At 38.7% G+C, this 24870-nt stretch overlaps 1 protein-coding gene across 2 annotated transcripts in view; it reads left to right on the plus strand.

Moving 5' to 3' along the window:
• Positions 1-23218, plus strand: part of RIC8B (RIC8 guanine nucleotide exchange factor B) — a 33076-nt gene extending 9858 nt beyond the window's left edge. Inside the window, exons 1-9 of one of the 2 annotated variants that reach the window (XM_077178482.1) lie at positions 342-702; positions 2281-2889; positions 5347-5441; positions 9947-10100; positions 10411-10506; positions 12912-13056; positions 13208-13352; positions 15175-15294; positions 22134-23218. In XM_077178482.1, the coding sequence (XP_077034597.1) occupies positions 2413-2889; positions 5347-5441; positions 9947-10100; positions 10411-10506; positions 12912-13056; positions 13208-13352; positions 15175-15294; positions 22134-22245 (1344 nt within the window). In that variant the 5' untranslated portion in view covers positions 342-702; positions 2281-2412 and the 3' untranslated portion in view covers positions 22246-23218. Of the gene's footprint in view, positions 1-341; positions 703-2280; positions 2890-5346; positions 5442-9946; positions 10101-10410; positions 10507-12911; positions 13057-13207; positions 13353-15174; positions 15295-22133 lie in introns of those variants that run through there. The other variant, XM_054632226.2, reaches the window with a different exon arrangement.
• The last annotated feature ends 1652 nt before the right edge of the window (positions 23219-24870 follow it).

Consider the following 24870-nt stretch of genomic DNA (forward strand, 5'->3'; position numbering starts at 1 on the left):
TGCATATGTGATAAGAGGTGGGGCTCATTCCTTGTTTTCAAGCTCTTACTGGATTGTCTAGTCAGTGCTGTGGAAACGCAGTCAGGATCTTGGTTGTCTGGGTGTTGCTTTTGGATGGGTTTAACCCCAGGACAAGCATTGTAGAAATCATATTGTGAGTTCCTACTGTTTGACTTTGTTTGCACATTTTCTTTTAATGTTTGAAGTTAAAAGAAAACAAGTTTAAGTCTTGGGTTGTTTGCTCCCATATTCTTCTGGAGTGTCTGTTCTAGATGTGCTTTAGATTTAATGTTTGTTCTTGATTTTGTTCATTTTTTTATTTTGACTTTAATTGTAAATCGTCACAGTAATAATACTGGCTTACATGTCCCAAGTGGAATCTTTGTTTTGAACTTTGTATCAGGGTCATGGGCTTCAGTGCTCCTCACCTTTTCATTGTGGTGGTGATAGTGAAAGTGGAATTCCAGAGACCATTCACCAAGCACCATTTTATACTTTACTAGTATTCCTGTGCTTTTTGTAATGATGTTTTTGACACAGACTCCCTGAGATCGCAATATGAATTTTGGGTCCTAAGTAGACTTCTGCTTTAGGGCTCTTCCACTCAGTGGCTGCTCTGGCTTCTTCAGTAATTTATTCATGTTGATGGCCAAGACACCAAGCTGAGGAGGAGAGGAGCATGGAGAAACTGTGTCCTAGGAGGTACAGTGAAGTTTCTGTTGTATTGAGAATTTCTTTGTTATTGGAATATGATCCCAATATTGCCGGGTGGAACGTCCCTGGGCTCTTCTGGCCCTTGCTGCTTGACCAGAGGTGGCAACTGTGGTGTTTTCACCTCAGAGACACCCCTGGCTGGCTGTATGTTGCAGCTGGGCACTTGGGACAAGTCCAGGCAAGCAGGAATTCATGATTTACCTCTAATGGGAAGGCTTTAGGGGAGGTGAAGAGGAAAAGGAGACGGATTCTGCCAGAGGGTTAATCCAGAGTTTTATTCCATGGTCACAGATCTCCGAATCTTGGTAACAGCTCCAACAGAATCCCGACCGCATGGTCCCGTGTCTTTTTAAGCCCGGGGAAAGCGGGAGGGGAAGGGTTAGGTGTGCCACCAACCAGGTGGAAGTGGGGCAGTCTCAGGGGACAATGACACCTAGACTGGCCAATGACCCCAGGGCTGAGAAGCATCTTTTGAACTTGACCAACCAGACAACGCCCTTGCTGGAATGTTAAGATTGACTGACAGCACTTAGCAAGGAGGCAAGGGGGAGGGGAAGGGAGAGGTTGGCACACCTGGAAAACTGGGATAGCTAAACCAGGATATTGCTTCACACTGCAACACTTTGTGACTATACTTCTGACGCTAGTACCCACGAGTAGTTGTGTTGTCTTGAGCGTAAGGCATAAAATCCCATTGGAGTCCTCTCACATCAAGCAATCTCTTCTGGCCTCTCTTTTCTCCCCTTTGATTGATTGATTGTCCATTTCTGTCTTATAGAAGGTAATGCTTCTGTAATTCAGATGTTACAGTTCTGACCTGCAGATTATTGGAGTGTTGTATTTTCCCATGCTGCATTTATGTGATTATTTACCCCTGCAGTCCTGTTGGTATAAGGAATCTGTGAACTATTTTGACATCAACAACAATCTGTGTTGATAAAGCAGCAGCTTTGCTGCTTTAGTAGAACTGCTCCAGTCTGCCTTCAAGGAAAACTGCATTGTGTTTCTGTGTCAGAGCTGTTATTTCTTAGAGTCATGCTTAAAATGGGAGAAGTCTGTGGATTAGGTTGAAGAGGCCACATAAATTACAGCTGTTACCAAACATGGAGTACTAATCCTTGTATGTTAAGTAGCAGTTATTTTGGTTTCTTTTTCTCCCAGCCTCCTGACTGAAACAACCTTGACTTAAAAATTCTGCAGGTGCTGTAGGTGTGACTGTTGTACTTTGACATATTTTTGCTTTCACTTCTCTCTAACTTTGTTATTCTTCTGGAGATTTTAGTCCTGATACTGTAACTGGCAGTGGTGGGTAATAGCTGCCGTTTTGGCTTAATGCTTCTGCAAATGTTGATGTATTTGGATTGTGTCCATGAGGAAAACTGCTTTTGGTGCTTTCTGGAGGCCTTTGGTAACAGTATGTATTTTGAAGCATTAATATGGAATACCTAGTTTCTCAAGTGAGATAAAACGTCAAAAGTTATATGGAAGCTTAGCAAAGTAGTTTCTTATTGCCACCAGTATTTTGACACTAAAACTGTCCCCTTTTTCTTTGTTGTGTTTGCCTAGAAACTGTGTGAAGGAATTCTAAACATCCTTGAAAAAGACACAAAAACTTCATGTCAAGTTGCCTGCCTGGAGGCCCTCCGGATTCTCTCCCGGGACAAGAAGGTTTTAGTGCCTGTTACCACAAAGAGGAACATGCAGATCCTTATGAAGCTAGCAAAGCTGGACACTGTGGAAGATCCACTGGAGAGAGTATCTGAATTTCCTGTGATAGTAGAAGCCTTAAAATGCCTCTGTAACATAGTTTTTAATAGTTCAGTTGCACAGAAGCTCAGTTTGGAACTGAATCTTGCAGCAATGCTCTGCAATCTTCTGCAGAAATGTAAGGACCGGCAGCTTGTTGATGACATTAAATGCTTTGATTTGCGTCTCCTCTTCCTCTTGTCCCTTCTGCACACAGATATTAGAGCACAGTTGCGTCAGGAGCTACAAGGGGTGCAGGTTTTGACTCAGGCTTTGGAGAGTTCCCTGAGTGTAAGATGGACAGAAGAATATAAGGCAGCAGAAGATCGTGACAGGCTTCCTCTATCTTTGCAAGAAACAGATTGTGCCATTGAGGCACTAAAGGCTCTATTTAATGTAACACTTGACAGCTGGAATGTCCACAGCAAGGTAAGGCTTAGCTGAAGTGCTTTCTTCAGTTGATTTTGTTTAGCCTGCAAGAACCAGCGGGTAGATACACAGGTGGCAGTTGTTGTTCCTGCTACGAGTTTGGCAGAAAATCTTATTCATATGTTTTCTGTGTATTAGGAGAACTGCTTGGCTTGCCTAATGCAAGTTTAAACTGTATGTTTTCAGATACAAAAATGCAAAAAATACTATTTCATAAAAGTCTTAGATTTCCAAAAGAAAATAAATGTTGTTCACTAATAATTATCTGGCTAGGAAAAACTTCTTTATCTAAGTGTACCAGATCGCTCCATCTTTGGAGCTTGTGGACTATGGCAAAAGGGCAGTAGATAGAGCCGAGAGAACTTCTCTGTTGCATGATAAGTACATCAACTCTCATTTTTAACAAATAACTCTGATGAAAGAGTGCTACTGTTGTTAATATCTTTGTCCCATCCTCCCAACACCAGCTTTGGACTTCATCATTATCTTTTTAGGTGGGATCAAGTACAAGAACAAAATACACTTTGATTGTTATGTCTTATGAATAAGGTTTATCTTGGTTTGTTTTTGTTGTTATATCAGATCTTTTTTTTTCCTTAGATGAATATGCTTCCTATGTGTTACATCCTTAAACTTATAAACAGAAATTACAAGGGTAACTTTTCTGAATAACCTGAGTCTGTGCTAAAGCTGGAGAATTATATAGGGAACCTTTCTTTTTAGTCTACATCATAGTCTCTAGAACAGTGTTATTTACTTTCCATTGGACATGGTAAATATGTAGCATATAAAGCTGATCAAAATTCTACATTAGTTAAAACTTGCAAATAATTGTTCTTTTTAGTGCATTGGACTAAACAGCAAATCAGATATTAATTATAACTTAAAGGAATGTAAAACTTGAGCAAAGTTGGAAGTTTATTCTTTGCTTTAATGTCTCAAGGATATGCTGAATAAGAAATCCTGAAATTTAAGATTAAGTTGTGGAGGGATCAGAGAAGGTAATATTTGAGTTTCAAGGAAATATAAAGAAAGTGAGGTTTCTTTCTTCTGTTTATATTCCTGACTTAGACCCTTATTAAAAGTATCTTTAACTTTGTCAAAGTTCTTCGTATAGACAGGTGATTGTTCTGGAGGTAAAAAAGCATGTAACACAGTTATATGGAAAGTTGGAAAAAGAAACTGTTCACCTCTTGAGAGATAAACTCTTGATACCTGGAAGTTGGTTTACTCTTAAAAAATACTGAATCTGGAGAGATGTAAAGCCCAGCTCACTGTCTTTTCCTCCTTAATATCCCAAGAATGCATGTAGCTTTTTTTTTTTTTAAATGAGAAGCTTATTTGCATTTTGAGATAAAGCTTCGATTATAACTCTACCAGAAATTCCTAAAAGCGGAGAACTTTTAAATTAAAGAACTTTTTAGTGGTTGTTAGCTGTTAGCCAGATATGGTAGGTGACATTCTGCTTAGTGAATATTCCAGTGGTAATTTTAATGATCTGGGAGAGGAGTGAAAGGCATGCTAATGAAGTGGGCTGAAGATGCAGAATTTGAAGAAATTCCAAACAGCAGAACACATGGAAAATAAAAGGACAGCAGAGAGGTTGGGCATGTGGGTGAAAGCTAAACAAGATCTATCCTAATGTGGAGAGAACCACTTGAAACACCAGTATTTAATGACTGGAGATGGTTTCAAAGTAGCAAGGCCAGACAAGATCTGCAGATGGTACATTGGCAGATTTTGATGCTGATCCTTCAAAAGATGCATTGGGTGCTTTGTGCCAGGTCAAAATTTCAGAACATAGGACAGATGCCAAGAAGAGCTGTTGAAAAAGGGTGAGGACAATGATACAGAGTTAAATGGTTGCAGTTACTGGTGTACTATGGCGTGGCTGCTGTCTGGTAGTGGGAGATTGGAAAGGGGGGATTGCTTGGAGAGAGGAAAAGGTAGGGCAAGTAAGGTTGCTGAGAAGTTATTAATGGAATGGAGGAAAGGTATCAAGGAAATTAGAAAAAAGAGACAGACTAGGTGGAGGGAATGAAACTTGGCAAAAGGTCTAAATGAAGAGAAGACAAATTAAGTGAAGAACATGCATAATCTAAATGGATGAAGAGGTGGCCTGGTGTAAATACAGGAAGTAAAGAGAGTGGTGTGTTAGGAATAGTGGTATGGAATTGAGCAAACACTTGTAACTGGGTTTTCTACTAATGAAGGCTAGTTTAACTGGAAAAACCTCAATGAGTTATACAAGGTTTGACTTTTGAAAAAGTGAGCTTATGAGACTTATGTACCATTAAGCATTCAGTGAAACAAAGGTACAGTCCTTTTATTGATAGGGATGGATGTTATGATCTAATAGGTATTTTCCATCTTTAACTTTTATTATTCTAGTGACCTGAAAGCCTTACTTGCAATCTTCAAAATGAAAAAATATCTTCATAATTTATATTTATATAGAATGAATCTCATCAATTTCGTTACATGGCTGCCATCCTTCGACACTGCTTATTAACCACAGGCCCTACTGAAGAAAAAACTGAAGAGTTGCACAGGTTGGTAGAATTGCAGAGCTAATCTATGTTAAAAGGTTTTTGTTTGGTTGGTTTTTCTAAATAGAAATTACTTCGCCTAAAATCTAAAGTAGAAATCTGAGAAACAATGAAAACTTAATTTATTTTGAGGTAATACTGTTAATCTTTTTTTGATGAAAGCTGTTTTCCTCAAACATTGTTTAAGCATATCCAGTTTTCCAGAGAGAAGGTGGCTGGCAAGATTGTTATCTTCTGTCACTGATAAAGAAGCTCACCTTTTTTAAATTTTGGTTTTGTGTTCACGTGTGTGTATCTGAGGATGAAAATACATATGAAAGTTGTAAGTGTAGTTAAAATTGAAGTGGAATGCAACTTCTGTTGTTTTGCACAGAAACTAATGGAAACACTGTGTTTTGAGATTTCTATATGTAAGTTTTGCAATTCTGATGGATTGGGGTGGAAGTAACAAGTTGATATTTTATCCCAATAGTTCTATGCTGCTTTATTGGAAGTACCAATAATTTTCCTTGGTAATAATATTTTTTTTTTCAAAGATGAGTGAATCACACAGTTTTAGGTGTGTGGTTTGGTTTTTTTTTCCTCAGTCCTGCACCCAACTATTATTATTGGGCAGCCAATAATTCAATCAAAATTCAGATTATTTGTGGTGAGGTGGTGGGTCTTGTTTAGTGTTACTGTTCTTTCTCTATGACACCCTTATTTTTGCCAAGTAGGTCAGCTGTTCACTGGGCCTGATAGTACAGTAGCTTCCCTCAGCACTGAAATGTTGCCCATTTTCTTCTTCAGAAATGTCTGCATATCTGACTGTTGGATCTTTAGAAGGTCTGCTGAGCCAGTCTCTAGGAAGAAGGATACAGCTTTTCATACCCAGCAATCTTGAAAGTGTTAAATGACCTTGATTACAGTCTTGGAAAGCTCTTAGAGATCAACAGTCTTAGGAGGTGAACACTAAAATCCTACAAGAGAGCCCTTCTCAGTTGGTGCAGACTAGTTTGGAGTAATTTAGGATACTGCTGCAGTAGTTGCCATGACTGAAGTTAGTGCTGTGTCCTGAAGGGCAGTTAGTATTTTCTCTTTGCTGCTGCTTATGGTGGGTGTTTTGTGCTCTCAGCCTCCTTTAAGGGAGGGACTGGCAGGAATAAAATCCCTACTGCTGGGAGAATTTAAAAGTTTTGGATAAAATCAACAATTATGAGAGAGTTACAAGAACTATTATATAGCTGATGCTCTTCCCAAGATCTGTTCCCTTGTCCAGAAATCTGACTAGTCTGATCACACTGTTAAATATATTGCCCTGTAAAATTTAATTGTCTTGTGCTATTGCAAAAGGATGCAAGTTATGCAGGTCCTTTTGGTTTTAGATTTTGCACACACTTGCAGCTGAGATCCAGAAAGGGCTTTACATAAATAAGCAGGCAGCTGTGAAGATGATGTAGTGTTGATGTGATTTCTGTCCTTGCTTTTTCAGTGTCAAGGGAGATTTTTTGTAGCAGTGCTGCCCACATGGGCCTTATGGAGACACCAAGTCAAAGCAAAGGTTCTCCGTAATTCTGAGAGGGGGAAGCACGAAATAAATGAGGACACACATCACTGCCTTGAATCAAGGCAGTTGTTCCCCCTTCTCCAGCAGAGACTCAGGGTAGCACTGCATTAGTCTTTCTGCTATGCTGAGAAAACAGCTTTGTCCCTCAGTTAGCAAACTGTAGCTGGTTAAGTTAGCTGAAGAGTAAAGAATGCAAGTATAGCATCATTGCTTGTGGTATTCGATCTTGATTTATGTGCTGCAAGAGCACTGTGCAGGATTTGACTGCTGCGATTCAAATATTTCAGCCTTTTTGCTGAACCTGAGTTGTGTCTTTGAATGCTGCAAGGATGCAATAAAAGAATAAATGAATACACCCTTCCACCAAGACTGTTCATCACAGCTCTGGAATAGAAAAGCTATACTCAGAAGTAATGCCCCTGCAAATCCTCAAATGGATTGGGGCCTTCATCAAAGGGCCCAACTTCAGTCCGCTGATCTATTCAGACAAGCAAAACTCAATTCCTGATAGGAGCCACACTAAGAAATGAGTAAATTGTTATTAGCAGTATGTAGCTAAAAGAGAGAGGCCTGTCTCATCATTTGGGCTATTCAGCATGCTGGACTCTGACCGTGCAATCTTTATTGCTAGAGATGAGGTGTGAGTCAGAGAGCAGAGCACAACTTCCAGCTCTGCTTTCCTCCTGGAGCCTATCACTAAGGCAATTATGAAAACTGTGTTAAAAATAAAATGAAATACAAACAGTTGTGAATGCAGAATAAAATGTATGAAGCATCGGGGAGGTACAAATACATTTCTTAAGATTGCTGATTACTTGCACTTCCCTAAGTTTGTAAATCTGCAGAACCTAAGATGCTTCAGTGAAAGGTTTTGGCAGCCTGTTATAGCACATAGTTTGAATGGCTGTGCTTTGAATGTGTAAGTTGAGGATTTATTTTAGGTGAACAGTGAGTGTTGGACATATGCCCTGAGCCACGATGTACTGATTGTCAGTGTGACTATTTCTAATAAAAAAGCAGAAGTTAGCCATAAAATATCTTAACTACTTTAGTACCCAGCATTGTCCTTGTGGTTCTGTTGCGGCATTGCTTAATGTTTGAATATGAACAACTTAAAGTACCACATGTTAGAGTGAGTGTCGTTTTTGCCCACTAACAAGGTTTTAATCAAGGCATTCACTGGCTCTAAATAGGCCTTTGCTTCTGAATTTGCATATCAGGAGGGGGCTGGGAGCATGAGTGGGTGGATGTCATGTCCCAGTGATTAATGATCTGTAGGAAGCCAAAAAGGAGAGAGTAATATACGCAGTATTTCTACCCCCTGGAGTAGGAATGCAAACACTATTGTGCATATCTGTGCACAGTCACTGACTTCCTGGTAGCTGGAGAATTTCATACACTCCTCTGCCACAAATAAAACTGTCAGTGGAGTGACAAAGATCAGAAAGCTGGGCTTCATTTATTGAAAAGAATAGCTCAGGCACAGTGATCCAGAAAATTAATTTTGTAGGTGTTTGGGAACTTGATTGTTTAATAAAAAACTGGTAAAAAGAGAACTTTTGATGAAAGGTCTGAAGCCATCAAATATTTGTTGAATTTCTTCTGTTTTGTTTCTGACTATTCCTGAATTATTTGAGAGGAATAACTTCTGTGATATAAAAGGCATATCTTGAGCACGATTTAGAACAAAACAAAGAGAACAGGCAGTCCCAAAAGTAATAGTGGTCTGAATTTCAATTACTAAAAGAGCAAAAAGAGATGGCACAGTGTGGAACAGCCACCCAGTCTGATCAAACCAGAACTAGCAATTTTGTTAGAAATCCTGTTATGGTCAGATGGCCATGGTTTGCTTTCTCTTTTGCTAATTCTTTGTTAGAATAGTATTAATAACTTAGAGGGCAGCTTCTAAGTAGATATTATTAAAAGTCTTAAATGAAGTTGTTTGAAAAGATTTCTCCATTCTTGGAGCACTTCACCAGTCCTTGAAACATGAGTGCTCATTGGTTCATTGATAGCTTTGAGGTCTGCATGGGTAAACCTGAATTGTTTTGTGCTATTTCTAAATACATCCATTTTTAAGTTTAGTTGGACATCAGCAAGTAAATAATGATGGAATTCTAATTTTTGCAGCATCTGCGTAATTTCTCCCAGTATTCAGGAACAGTACAAGCCCAAGTCTGTACAGTGAGAACAGGGTAGATAGCAAACTCAAGGCATGTGTACCCTGCAAGAGATCCTTGCAAAGTAAGTCCCACCTTACTCCGTTGAAGAGGAGGGAGGGACCCTGTGACCTAATTGAAATAATTTAATGGCTCTTTGGAAATGCTCCTCTTTGTGTCCTAAGTTGAGAACACTGCCAGTTACTGAAGGGTAGTGCTTGATACATAAACCTGAGTCTTTTTTTAATGTGTTAAAAAGCCTTCTGTACTTCATAAATACTGCAAGCTAAATAAAAATGAAAATATTTCAGGGGACCTAAGAAAAGGCCACTTTGCCCCCCTGTTACAGCAGGAGGAAATGTTGTCCATATTGTATTTTGCCATACTAATGTTGGTAATATGGATGTATGGTAAAATGTTTTAAGTTTCAAGGAGGAAAAAAACTCTGACTGCTGCAGATCAATGTGAGAGTTCCCCCTGCTGTCCTGCAAGATCAGCTGCTGTAGCTTGCTGCTGAAAGCTGTGCCTTGTCCATGGGATGAGACACTGTCGGGGCTGGAAGTAATCCTGCACTGCTGCTTTTGGAACTTTTTGTCTTTCTTTTTCCTTGTTTGTTCCAAGAGCCAGAACTCAGGCGATAATGCAGGCCACCTTCTTTAAAACCCAGAGAGGAGAAAATAAAGCATTGTTTGAGTTGTAGGGCCTCTTTTTGATTGCAGTTGTACAAGCAGTTTATGGTGAGTTGTACTCTGTTTTTAATCGTTCCTTCCAAATGAATAATGAATTTTTAAAATCTGTTTCAGCAATGCAATCAACCTCTTAAGCAATGTTCCTGTTTCTTGCTTGGATGTTCTTATTAATCCATCGTCCCAAGAGGAAACAGATATAAAATACAATGGTATGAATATGGGAGCTATTCAGATTTTACTGGATTTCATGGAGAAGAGAATAGACAAGGTATGGACTGCAGGGATTTTTCACAAAAGGGGCCTCTTTCACTAAGGCAAAAATTGCACATATATAAAGTTCTGTATAAACCTTTCAGCCAGTACTTAGCACAAATATGGATATCCAACTAAACTGTGAAACACCTCCAAATTCCCGTGAATATCTGAAGCTCTTTGCTGTGTGTCTGAGGGTGAACATTTGGTTCTTTATGTAAAGTTCATATTTTGACTCTCATATAAAACTTTATTGAAGCGTTCATAGAATTTGAAAAGGAATGTTTGCTCTTAAAATATTTTATTTGTATTTGGCCTTATTTTAGGGAAGCAGCTACAGAGAAGGTCTGACTCCAGTTCTTAGTTTATTAACTGAATGCTGCCGAACTCACAGGAATATCAGGAAGTTTATCAAAGCTCAGGTGAGTAAAATTCATCGAAATTTGCATTTGAAACTGGTGATGAACTTTGAGGTTTGTACATCAGTGCAAGACAGTGCTGTAGAAATAATTTTTCAGTCATGTAAATCAACAGATATTATGGCCTGAGTTCCATGGTACATTTTGTAGAGCTGTTAAATAATAACATCAGGGATATTGTAAAGCTGTGTCAATGTCAGTCACCGTGTATCCTATGAGATGGGCAAAAAATTCAGTAAGGTCTGTTCCCTTACATTCAGTAAATAAGAAGCATTTCAGTGCAGTTAATTAGACTTTGCAGAGCTATGTGGTGGCAAGTGAGAATACAGGTGTTTTGATGGGTTCTGCTTGAGTTTTAGTTTTACTTCATCAGAAAGGAGTTGTTAGGATTAAGACTTGTGTACCAGTGTATATCAGCTGTCCTGTCAGACTAAACATGCCCCTGGACAGAGGGCACACTTCATCTCTTTGTCTCTTATAAAGGCTCTTTATTACAGTATGGACTGTAGCTTTTAACAGGGAAGATGATTTCTGTGCCATGGTTAAAGACCTGAAGGATCTGTGTAGCTTGGTGGTTGAGTGTGGTGTTTTCTATTTGTTTTGCTGCTTTTCCTGAGGTCAAGTGGAAAGAAGCTAAAAGATGAGCACAAGAAAGAAATTGCTCCTCTGGTTTCTGCTCTCCTCCTAAGCTGCAGTGGCTTTTGAGTTGCATCCCAGATGCTGCTTCCAGATCAAAGCTGCGCCTGAATTCATAAATGGAATTTAAAATTAAGAAGATAATATATTTTCTGCCTCTTTCATCTATACCAGAAAAGTGTTTTTGAGGAATTTAAGAAACTTGTTCTTGTTGCTTGTTTTTCTTCACAGCACTTAGTTTTTAAGATACTTTGCTGATCTGTTAACTTCCAAAATAAAAAAAAAAGTTGCAGAGCCAAGTGTACAGAAGCTAGAAAATGAAGTTGTCTGCATGTTTTTACGACATCTGAGCATCTCAATGTCAGGATATAATTGCATGCTGACTCCTGCCACAGGACCACTGCCTCATATAGTGCAGAGAATGGATGGATGTTGCTAACTGCATGACTGGATGTTTGATATTTTGAATAACCCTCATTGTTAAGTTCTGGCCTTGGGCTTTATTTATTGTGTGCTATTCAAATTGTGATTTGAAGACAGGATGATTGATTTCCTCATGGACTGTCCTATGGCACTCATCACTGTATTAGTATTAGAGTACTCTAAAAACATTAATTCATTCTTACAACACACTGGAAATGGCAGTCGTGGTACTATCCCCATTGGGGGGAGTAAGCGGGGACAAAGTAAAATGTTTTTGCTAATTGTTTGAATACTTGGCCTGAAAAAGAAGGATCTGTTTTATCCAAAGCAGTCAGTACTGTAGAATTAATGTAAGGATCAGTTCCCAGTGAGTCCAATTTCAGTAGTAATTGTACTGCAGTTTTGCACAGGACATGACACTTTACGTTAGACACCTAGAAAAGAACTTGCAATTTCTTATTATAGTGACACACTTTTTTTATTCCTTAATAAAATATTGAAGATCTATAATTCTTATTTGAGTCTTCAGATCATTAAATATTTCATATTATGGCCCGGATTTGTTTGCAGATCATATAATATATCCTTTGAATGTGAAAAAATGTACATAGATATTGAGTCTGAAGGCATCCATACAAGGAGGCACAAGATGGTTTGCATCATTCATGCACTACCTGCCTTTCTTGAGGGTTGAAGTTAACAATATTAATGACCTCTAATGAGAAAATAGTGTATTTGAGGAAATGTTAAATCATGATTTCTCCAAAATATTTCTGAAATTTAGCTTGAGCTTTTAAAAGTGTTTTGTGGTTGAAGTATGTGTTTCCTCTCTATGTGGAGCCCATTTTTGAAATTTTGAAGTAGAACTTGCAATGTACTTATTTTCGTGCTTTTTCATTAAGCACGTCGTTGTTCTGTATAAACTACAGAGCATTTTTTAAGAGTGTAAGCTTCCTTAAACTGGTATTTTGAATACTTTTACAAGATACATGAGGAAAACAGAAGAAACAGAGAACATGAGGTTATGGCTGCCTGTTGACCAACTCTCCTGGGACACCCATTTGTGCTCATAAACTCCTAGTAATTGTATTTTTAAAGTCTGCATTTGAGCATTTGAGACAGTATTTTTCTGCCCAAAATGACCGACCAGAAAACTTAAATATAATAAGAAGCAAGAGTCACTATTAATGCATGTGGGCATAGTTGTCTGATTTTATTGCTTTTTTTTTTTCTTGAAGGACGGAGTAATTTTTTTTGTTCTGTTGACTACATTTGTTTTTGCAAATATTGGTTTTGCATGATATTTCCATGCATTTTATGCTGTTCTTCCCTTTCTTGTGTGCTGCCAGGTACTGCCCCCATTAAGAGATGTCTCAAACCGTCCTGAAGTTGGCACAACAGTGAGGAACAAACTTGTCCGCCTTATGACACATGTTGACCTTGGAGTAAAGCAAATTGCAGCAGAATTTCTTTTTGTTCTTTGTAAAGAGAGAGGTAAAAATTACTTTTTCTTCTCCCTTTTGTATAAGGTCTTGCTGTAATTGGTATATTTACCTCTTGCTGTAACTCCCAGTTCTTGTAGTATTCTGTGGGGTTTGTTTTGTAGCTGAGTACAGCTGAATAATTTTCTGTATCCTCTTTGCAGTCGATAGCTTGTTGAAATACACAGGCTATGGTAACGCAGCAGGATTGCTGGCAGCCAGGGGCCTGCTAGCAGGAGGAAGAGGAGATCATTGGTACTCAGATGATGAGGATACAGACACAGAAGAATACAAATCTGCAAAGCCAAAGTATGGTATTGTTTTCAATATCACATATCCCATTGCATTTTGTATTCTTTTGATGGGATTTTGGGTGTTTTGTTACCTTTTTCAGAGAGGCCAGTTTTGGAATGATATTAACTTAACTTGCTTATATTAACTCCTGTCTTCTGCTGATTTCATGGTCTAATTATTGAGAAACCAGCCTCTAATAGTGTCCATCATGTAGTCAGATATGGTTGCAGGGGAGAAAAAAATTTACTACGAGAATGATTTAACATCTGAATAACTACTTAAATTTCAAGTGTGAAAAGAGATTTTTAAGGAAGTGATAGGAAAAAATTTAGTAGCAAACTTAGCAAGGATGGGTTTTGTACCAGATTTTTGAGGAACTCACGTGAAGTTTGCCAAGCTGCTAACTACAGTTTGTGGGGTATATCTCTGTAATGGAGAAAGTAATGGTGTCAGATATGGCTAAAAGTTTTAGTCAGAACTTTGTTAAAAAGGAGAAAACCAGTAGGTTTAGTTTTGGTTTTAACTGAGTTTCAGATTGCCTGGTACTAAAATTTTCCTGAAAAACCAAGTAGGCCACATATGTAAATACAGGAGGAGCAAAATAACTTGTATAGAAGTCATGCAGCAGGAATGCAATATATTTGATTGACAAATTCACTGACCATGTAGAAGCTCAGTTGATTTTTATTAGTTGTAATTGATTGGGTGCTAGAGGTTTTAGTTTGTCATGGGATTTTATGCCATTTTAAAGATGTTCTAAAATTGTTGATAGTGGACATCTGAAGCGTTAACATTATTCTTCTGTTTTACTCTGTTTTCCTTGAATTACACAGACATGATTAGGTGCGTGGTGGGTGCTTGTGGTTTATTGAAAGATTCCTGTCAAGGTACATGAACAAAGGACAGGGATTAAATGTATGAGATTTAGGAGTTACGTTGCTTCTATGCTAAGAAATTAACTCTAAACCAGGAGGTTTCTTTTTATTTCTACACTTTAGGATTTTTTTTCTTGCTGTTTCCTCTATACTCTTCTTTCAAAAGCCTGACATTCACTTATATGCATATAAGTAAAACTATAACATCCATTTAGTTAAAAGCTAACACTTATATGAAACATTCGAGATAACTCAGTTGATTTATGCATCTGATTTTCTGTTTTGCTGTTAAATATCTGTGATTAAAATGTTTGAAAGGATAATGTGCCCTGAAAGTTTTCTTTAGAACTACTTCTCTGCTTTTGTTACCATTTCTGTATCACTCTTCATTTGTATTAACAGTGAAAATAAAGCTGGCTTTGTAAATGCTCAAAGTGAAGTAACTTAATCTGGTTTGAGCAAAAAATCATCATAATGGAAGGGCTTAACTAATTTAATGGAAAATTAACTGGAACCTATCTTTTTAAAAAGATATAATCTATATTTTTATTAATCTATATTTTTAAAATCAAGCCTGTACAGAATTAATTTCAGACATGTATCTGTCATCCAGTTCCCTATTTATGTCATTAGTACTAATGACATTGTTGTTGTTACCATCGTCATTCCCCTGGTTTCAAACTGTTCCTCTCTATGTTCCAACAAGAACTACCAGCCTGTGCATTTTTGAGCACTGACAAGACATTAATACAGTGAATCCACACAAAGATTCAGTCACGATTCATGAGAAAATAGGGTATAAATATGAACCTTGTCTATTTATAACAAAACCTTTTGTGTGCAGTTCAGACAGTTTTAGTCTTGATGGTTTCTGTGAGTTCTTCCTGTTTCCTGCTATTAAGAAGATAGAAAACGTACTTATTCCTGCAGAAATGTAAACTGTGTTGTTTTTTCACCTCCAGCATTAACCTTATCACTGGTCACTTAGAAGAGCCAATGCCCAATCCAATGGATGAAATGACAGAAGAACAAAAAGAATATGAAGCTATGAAGCTTGTCAACATGTTTGATAAACTTTCTAGGTATTGTATTATGCTTTTGAGAGGCAGCTTGTATCCTGGCTCTTTACTAAGGTCTAGTGCTTCAAAATAATGCTAGAATCTACTTCTTTGTAGGATTAGGACCACTTTAAATGCAGAGAAAATGTTTAGCACTTAAAAGAGTGATATGTTGCAGGACTTCTGAGGAAACCTCTTTTGGAGAGGATTGGACAGAATTGGGAAGACCCTGGTGGTCAGGGGACCTGAATAGATAGGCTGATGGTAATGAAGAGAATTTCTTCTTTTAAAGTATGGGACACAATTTAGGCCCAAGGCAAGCATGGGTATTTTCCCCAAGTTAATGAGCAGCATCTCATTGTAACTACTTATGCCTGCTGCTTACATGAAGAGCAAATACAGTGTGAAAATAGTTGTTGTCAGAAACAATAAATTGTATAATGGAGCAATTAAAAGGGAAATTGCAGTTAAGACTTATTGTGGATTGATTAGGTTAAGTGTGGACTGGATTACAAATCAGCCTTTGTAATTTGTTTTATGTGACAAAGGTAATGCCATGAAAGAAATGGGTACTTAGTGTGACATAATGGTGTTACAGTACTGATACACTGATACACAGAGGGTTGGTCTTCAGTTCATAACTTTCTATGTACAAAAGAACATAGACCTGTGCTCTTATCTCTAGCTTTTTTTCTCTTTGGCTCAATATGCCTAGAATTTACTGGGTTTTTTTTCCCCATACTTCAAGCCATACTGGAGTGATTGCCTGTATTTTTTTTAATTCATAAGTAAAGTTACATTCTTGAGAAACACTTATGTGATACTAATTTGCCATTGAACTGAGCTGTAGGAGGTAAATATTTAAGGACATTCATTCTTCAAATGTGGAAAAAACTCATCAGCTAGAAATGTGCTTGTTTTGTGAGAGTCTATAGATAGTCAATTAACAAGATCTATTGAGAGAAATTCAGCAAAACAAGTTTTTATATCTCTTTTAAGGATTAGGAATATAGCAAAAGATACAGGACAATCTGGATTTTACATTAGTTGTCAAAAACTGAATTACAGGCAGGATTGAAAACAGGGAAGGAACTTAGAATAACTGATCTGAGAGTATCAATGAAGTAATTAGATATTTTTTTCGCATTATTTGCAGGGAAGGCAACCGTACCATGTCATAGTCTTCTTAGGAAAGAGAAGTAAATGCAATGCACATGTAATCTTAATTGAATCATTGCTATGTTAAGCTAGAGAATTAAGATGCTGAGCATGAAGGGTACCACAGTAAAATGACTAAATGGTCTAAAACGTTCTTTGAAAGTAAGATTGAGGCTGCAGATAAGCTGAGACTGAAGGCAGTTGCTGTCACTGCAGCAGTTACACAAAAACTCCCAATGGTTACTGTGGCACAAGAGCCCTTTCAGTCTGGAGGGTTGGAGGCACCTGCTGCAGTGCCTGCCACAGGCTGACAATGACTGAGCAGCTGCTGCCCTGTGTCACCACTTATCCTCTTGGCCAGCAGCATTGCTGTCACCTTGAGCCTTCTGTGCCCCCTACATTCACCTGCAATTTCTTTTATAGTACTTACACTTCTTCAGGGCTGGGACTCTGTGGTAGGGTTTTTGCTTGTTTGTTTTGTATTGTGGTTACTGTGGGACAGTGTTGTTGATGTGATCCCTTTAGGTGCTGTGATGACATGAATAAAATCATTTCACTGTTCTTCCCACACTTTTTGTTTTGCTAAAAATAGGGGAGGAGGAAATGCTGGCAGGAGGGAAAAAGAAAGTAAGACTTGGAATGGGAAGGTTGTGGGATGTTTTTCATGAATGTAATTGAGTGCAATTGTGGGCCCTGCAGATGTTAAACAACATGGGAAGTTGCCAGTCTTGCATACAAGAAGACGTTAGTACCATGCTGATAGTAGTGGGAGTCCCTCCATGGTTTTGGAACAGGAAACTTGTGCTGCCTCCACCTTGAGGAGTGCTGGGAGTTTGCAGACTTAAATCTACATGGAATGCACTTCTTACCCTTGGTTTGTACCCTACAGATTCAAAGCAGAGGTTGCTTGGTTGGAGTTTTTGGTTGATTCTGGGGTTTGAGTCTTCCTTTGAGGCAGAGGGCTCATGGCAGGTTTCCTGCTTCTGCTTTTCTCTCTTGTCATCATAGGAGGGGAAATGTGCCATGAACGGGTTCAGTTTGGTGCAGTGCTTTGCTTACAGAGGGGAGGAAGTTGGAACAAGAACAAACAACTTCTTCTCCTCTTGAGCAAGTTTATATAATTTAATGTAACCTGAACAGGAGCTTAGACTAAGCTTGTGGGATGTACAGCAAAACAGGTTTGCTTAGTTTACTGATATTGTCCCAGCAGTGGAAGCTAAGCTTTAAAGAACTGCCACACTTTTATTGAAGAAAAGTATGAAAAAAAGTTGAAGGACTAACAAACTTGTCAACTTCCTTCCCTGACTGATTATAATAATTAGGCCAGTTTGTCACTGGGGCGCTTCAGATTTGACTTTGACTGGCTGAATATGAGAACTCACAAAACAAATTTTCCAAGCCGTACTACTTCTGGGAAATTATAGCCTGGGAAATTAATGGCTGCTGAATGTTTGCACTGTACCCTTTCTAAACGGTTTATTGGAGCTATAACTACAAAGGGACATCTTTTCCCTAGTTCTGTAGTATGCTTTTCAGGTTTGTTTTTATTTTCAGCATTGGCACTGAAAAATAGAAACTTTCTGAGATCATGTAAAACTGATTGATGCTTTTGGTCATTTCAGGTCATACTTCCCAAGCTTTTTTACTCTTTTAGGTTATTGGTGTTTGGGCCTGTTCATGAGGTAATTGATCATCAACAAGGCTAAATTAAAATGAATCACCCAGTTTTGATTTCTCAAAATACTTGTAAGATAAACTGAATATCGTTATGAACCCATTTCCCCTGTGCCAGTATTTTAACATAGAGTTGGATTCTGCAAAGGCTTTTATAGAAATTAGTATTTAGATCAAATTTGGCTGAGTGAGATTACTTTTTTAAAGTCATCAAATATATACAAATTGTAAGTATAAGTGAACATGAGAAATCTCAGTTACTGCATTTCTTGGGAGATGTATATACTACTTAGGCTGATGCTGGATGCCTGAACTTGGCCTTGATATAACTCTGTGGGTTTTGTCTTCGGTAGTGTCTTGTTGGTTCTTTGAGAACTGTTTGATGACTGTAAATCGGTGTCCTCTGCACATGATGCACATCTTTCAGCTTTGAAAAACTCCACAGATCTGCAAGGATTTAATTCAACCTTCCATTTTTTTTTTGCAGAACATCTAGTAAGCCACCTTAAGTCAGTGTCGTGTGATATTCTGCCATATAATAGATTATTGGAGATACTCCGTGTTAATTAAAATGTCTGGAAAAAATGCTAACATTTTTTCTATTATGAATGGTAGGTAGAATTGTATATTAATTGACTAATTTAGAATGTCAGGATGCTTTTCCCAAGCCAACCTTGTATTAATAGCAAGAATCCTTTTGCTGATAAAATGGTCTCCCAATTATCACAGCTTGGGTTTTGTTGTACGTTGAACAGAAGTCAACAAAACAAGTAAGAGAACCTGTCTAAATAAGGTACCATACTCATTAAAAACACAAAATTAATCATAGGATCAATGAAGAAGGCAATGCTACATCGAGTCTATTTTGTGGCATTCAATTATACGGAGGTGAATAGGTCCCCAAGACGCTGTTTTATCAAAGGGGCAGGCTGGTGTTTACATGATGGCTGTTTGATTACAGACACCGTCATTAATTCTGTGTGGCAGTGCTGCCCTGCAGCACAGACAGCAGGCAGGAGAGAGTCACCCTTCAAAACAAGGTAATGATTTCTGAGTCATTATCAAGCTAAATGCAAGCAGGAAGGTTGAACTTGTATGGATATTTTTGAAGGGACTCTTGGGAGATCTGCAAGTGGAAGAAGAGAATGCATTTTACTAACTGTTTAATTATGGTGTATTCCTAAGTACACTTGAATAGAATGCTTTATTTGCATTAGAAAAATGAGTGTTACAAGATGCGTTTGAGTACGTGGAAGGTCACCTAAGGATGTTCAAACATGTATAAATACACACATTGTGTGCTTGTATGGAACTTCAGAATATGGAAGAATGATATGATATTGAAGAATTCCCACTGCCATCTACTGGGCTGAGGCCAGCAATATTCTGCACTATGGATGTGCTATAAACATCCAGTTTCTGGACAGTGACCTGTTTTCTGAGGCTCTGCCTGTCAGTTCCTGGCACTTCCTTTCCCACCTTGTCTTTCTCTCACTGTGGACAGTGAGCAGCACATCCTCAGGTAGCCTAGGGTGTCAAAGCACAGTTGAGGTCTAGATTGTGGTTAGAAACAAAATAGGCTGATCTTTGTTTCTCCTCCTTCTTCCTTTGGTGGCTTGGCATATTTCTGTCTTCACACAGTTCAGTTTTACTGGGTAGCACTTGCCTGAGGAAGGATGTGTGGAATTCAGCCTCCTAATGCAGAGAACAGCAAACCCCTACCAGCCCTCTCCCATCCTGCAAAGCAGGAAGCTCCAGGAGGAACAGAAAGGTACTTGATAAGCATCCTTGTTACTCCGTGCAATGTGAGCTCAGCCTGGCTCCCATGGTTAAAGCCTAAAGCTAAAGCAGGATGTGAAAGTGAGGCTGGAAAAGAAAGAGCTTTGCTTTTATAATTGACAAAGAATGAGATAGGACTTCTTGACAATATTTAGAGTCCTAAGAATTGTTGGGAGGAGCAGGAGGTCCCCGCATAAAGGGACCATGGGACCTTGTTTTCTTGTGTTTCTCCTCCCTTTTTCATGAACAAATTGTTATCCTTTATAAGCCATTATAATTCATTTATTACCAAAAATAAATGGTAAATTACTAGAAAATTAGGTGATTTCTTGACTTCTGGCTGCAGTATTAAATGTTAGAACTTAAGAGTACGCTTTGGGATTTTTAAAACAAAAATCTAGGAGCCTTTCAGCTTTATTAAAGGGCAAGCAATGTTGATTCTGTTCTTCCTGGCTACATTTTTGCATTTTAGATGTTACTTGTTTTGTATGATGTTTTAAGTTTGAAAACCAAAAAGACCTTAGATTTATAGGATTCTTTCTCGGGGGGGAAAAAAGTCTTAGCTATTATACACAACTCCAAAGCATTCCTCTGTTTTGCCTTTGGGGTACCCCTACAGCAGACAGGGTTCTGGTCCTCTTTGGACACCAGATTTGGAGTCTTCATGTTTTGAACCCATTTGAATCTGATTTCAAGGGCTCAGAGGTGTCTTTTCTGTACATCTTCAAGAGATTCTCTGACTGCTGTCACTTGGGCAGAATCTGCACACTATGGATTGCATTGCCAGAAGGGAGGGGACTTGCTGGCAATCCTGAAGTAATGGCAAACTCTCTCCAGTCTGTTTAAAGATGGATCCTCCTCTTCCACCCACGCTGAGGGAGAGCCTTCCCTGTGCTCTTTTGATCTGGTCTTGCAAACTTCCTTCCCTGGACTCAGGCTTCCCACCAGACCTGGTCAGCCAAGCCACAGCAATAGTTTATCATGTGAGATTTATGGGTTTATCACTGTAGGATCTGATTGTCACATCTGCACAAACAGCTGAATTTATCTTGCTGTTTAATCACATCTTTTTGAGATGTGATTTAACTGCATCTTGACTGTACAGTGTCTGGCGTATGCATGCCATGTAACACAGATGTTGCCTTTCTTACTGTTCCTGTGGGTGCATCAAGGTTGGATTGATTGGCAGCTGTGTTCAAGGAATTGTTGTCCCTTTTTTCTGCCAAGTTAGTAGTGCAGACCAGGCAGAGAGCTGGTGAGATGGCTTTGCTTCCCCACCAAGTGATGCAGTTTTATTGTCCGTGGCTTGGGAGGATGGTAGATGTATGTTAAATTGACAGTTTTACTGGGCTGCCTTTCAACCAAGGGGTAAATTAACATCAAACCTCTGCTCCTTTATTTAAGGCGATTCCTGAATATTTAGAGGTATTTTCCCTTTTTTTTCAGCATAAAATCAAAATGTTATCTTTGCCCTTACAGCTTTTGCCATAATCCACATATAAACGAGGTGATAAAAAGTAAGGATAAAATAAATCTTTGCTAATACTTTTTGATTGGCTTAATCAATAATTAATCATCTCTTAGATGAGGCTGTAGCTTTTGGAGTAGATATAATTGGATTAACCACTGAGCAGCCTTTGGAGCTCTGAAGAGATTAAAATGGCTGTAAATCCTGTAATTAAACTGCCACAAACAAAAGCAATAGTTTTAGAATCAGTCAGTTATTTTTAAATGAATCAGCAAGTCCTTAACACACCCCTAGTAGTGGTGTAGGCAGAGTCTGTTCTCGTAACTGATTTATTTCCTTCACAAGATGAATATTTATCAAATCATTGCTTTAATTGCTTGGGTATATGTTAGCCAGAATGGCAGGTGGAATTTTAGGAAGAACTGGCTGCTAGAGAACTCTCAGAAGAAAAGCTAGTTTGTGTATCCAAAACAGTGAACCTGCTCCTTGTCTTGAGCCTATTAGGCACTGACTTTTCATGGTGCCTATTAGGCACTGTCTTTTCATGGCTAAGTAGGTTTGGCCTACATGAATGAAGTCTTTATCTGTCCTGCTCTTCCCCTCCCACCTATTTGGGAAGGTTTTTTGTGCCTTTTTCTTCAAAACAGACAGCTTTAGCAGGAATAACTTCCTTTTAGAGGCTCATTATGTACAAAAGCATATACTGTATGTGACTGTATTATACACATGGGAATTGATATGTGTGCACATGCTAATATGGATTCTTTCTTTCAATCCCTCACAGAGATGAGCTCATAAAGCCAATGGGAGTGCGGCCGGATGGGACAATGGCTCCTTTGGAGGAAGCAGTCAGCCAGTACCATACCAGCAAGCAAGAGAGCTCAGATTCAGACTAAGGCATCACCTGCTTTACTCTCAATTCTCCTCTAATCCACACTTCTCCTTAGAGCCACATCTTTTATCCTCACATTAGCCAGCATCACTTTAATTGTTCTATTATTGGCATATTTAAATGATGGGTCCTGTGCTGTAATTTCTGATTTTTAATATGTCTGTTTAGAGAACATATCAATTAATTAGTTTATGATCTTTATTAATTTAAAATTAAATGTATTTCAAAAGGATAAAAAGTGAAAGCCTACAGTGTAAATAAAGTCCACTTTCATTTTCCAGAATCTTGTTTTCTGAACTCTGTAGGTTTTCCCATTCTTGATAACCTTTTGTATTGTCTTGCCAGTCTTCCTCTTTATATAATTGTATTAATGAAATGTGTTTACTTAATGGCATTAGGAGCAGAGGGTGTTTAGACTTAGAAGTCTGATTGACCTTGTGAGGCTGCTTTAGCTGGCATTGAGCAGCAATTTCAAAGCTCCCCTTTTTGAAGTGCCCTGGGGTTTCTTACTGCTACAAACTTTTCCAGTTAAGCTGCTGCTTAAGATTTTAACAATGTGTCAGTGACAGACTGCTTCTAAAACTGCCTTTAAATTGGGAAACAAGATGATGGATTTTGTATGTCTTCCTTCCCTCCCTGGTTAAGACCACACAAATATACCTCCTCCTCCCCTCTTTGGTTAAGTAAAAACATCCGTATCAAAAATGGTGTTCAAGAATTGCACTTAAATGATGCCATGAATGGGAGCGGACTGGAGTGCATGTGCCAGTGTTTCACTGCATTGGCACCTACTTTTGGAGATTAACTTCTATGCCTCACTTGAAGGGAAGTCAAACTAATCAACAAAGAAATATTTCCTCTAAGAGAGAACTTGGGAAGCAATGGAATAGAGAATGGGAGGGTGGAAAGGAAAAGAAAGCGTCACTTTCAATTCTGTACTCTTTAAAAACAAAGATTAAAGTTTTAGGCGTGCTGCACTGCTGTTGTTGCCTCTTTGCCTGCTTGGTTTTTTTCCGTGTTTCTCCCAGCATGAATTACATGAAGAATAATCCATGCCCTAGTTTTGAATTCCTTATTTTGTGCAGCTTAAACATGCCATTCACTGGGAGTGTTTCAGAGGTTGGTGTTGGTTCTCCAGGTTTTGTTTCTTATGACTTGACACTGGTTCTCTGAACTAAGGAAGTTGATGTTCAAAGACACTGTGAAGGGGAATTTGGTATGAAATTGTGCTATGGTTGCTTATGTGAGGAACTTCTACAGATGATCTTAGTCTTCCAAAAGAACTGAAAAGAAAAAAATGAAGCACTGCTGTCCTCTCAGTGGTTCAGTTTGTGTTTCCAAAGGACTCAGCCCAGCCACAGCAATGTTTTTCTTGGTACATATGTAGTATGTTATGTCATACCTCTTCTTTATGACTCCAAAAATGGAAGGGACCAATTGTCCAAGAGCAAGAAATGTGCTTGGCTGCATCTAAGCCGGGTCTCAGAAATATAATTCTGGCTTTAGCATCATGCACTGACTGCTCTGAGGCCAGCACAGATAAGTATTGTGTGCCCTACAGGTGCAAAGAATTTGTGATCCCTCCCCAAGGGGCAAAAATTCCCTGGCCCTGTTAATAAGGAACTGTCTTTGTGTCAGCTGGGGAGGGAGTTGTTTCAGTTGTGGGCTTCTTCCTGTTGAGCACTAAGTACAGAGCATGAAAAAGAGCAAAATCTTAATTGCTGCTTTACCAGCTGTAGAATATGCTCCTACAATTAGCTGGCTAAAGAGATTAATAAAACAATAATGGCTCCAGGGACCTTGTTATAAGCAGTATAGCATGAGGCTCTTGTGCTCTGCCTCCTGTCATTTGCCACAGGGCAGCAACATTTGCAATAAATAGTTCTGTTTAGTTTATCTTGGAAAACAGATACTTGTAGAAGGTTCTACAGACATGGATGCTGCTTCGATTAAAAAGAAAAAAGTGAAGACCAAGCATAGGCCTGAATCCTCCAGCTCAAGAGTGGCTGTCATAGCTGGGTTGCCTGTAGTGCAGGTAAATGTAGATAAATGAGCAACTTGCACTAGTGCAAGAGTAGCTCTTGTTCCAAGGGGGTAGTTTGTGAAAAGGCTGCTGCAGACTTTTTGGCTTATCTTTGCAACGTAACATAGGTCCAACCTTACCTGCACTGGCTGGAGATCTGCGAATATCTTGGGATCAAGGTCCTTCAAATCACCAATGCCTCTGCTTCCTTTTGTGCTTGCTGGTGTTTTCAGAGTAACATGGTTGGATTTCTCTTGGATGGGAGTCTGGAGAAAAGTGAGGTTAAAAAAAGGAAGTACCTGGAATTTTTTATATACTGTGAAATATTGCTCCTGAATTTATTTTCAAAGTTGAACCTCCAAAACTGGAAGCTTGAGCAGCTGAGTCTTGCTTAAACTGGCAAACTGGGCAGTGTCAGGAAGGATCTCTAAGTGAAATGTCTCATTTTACTCCCTTCTGAGTAAAATGTCAGTAGGATTTCTAGTGGTGACCATAAAGGTGTTACCCAGTGGGTTTTGAGGACGTGTACCTTTCACTCCCAAAGAGTCTTCCACAGTCAGTCCCAGACCCAAAATCTTGTTTTTCAGTCTTTACTTTGGCATCAAT

The sequence above is a fragment of the Agelaius phoeniceus genome, chromosome 5, assembly GCF_051311805.1.
Source record: "Agelaius phoeniceus isolate bAgePho1 chromosome 5, bAgePho1.hap1, whole genome shotgun sequence".
Lineage (NCBI taxonomy): Eukaryota > Metazoa > Chordata > Aves > Passeriformes > Icteridae > Agelaius > Agelaius phoeniceus.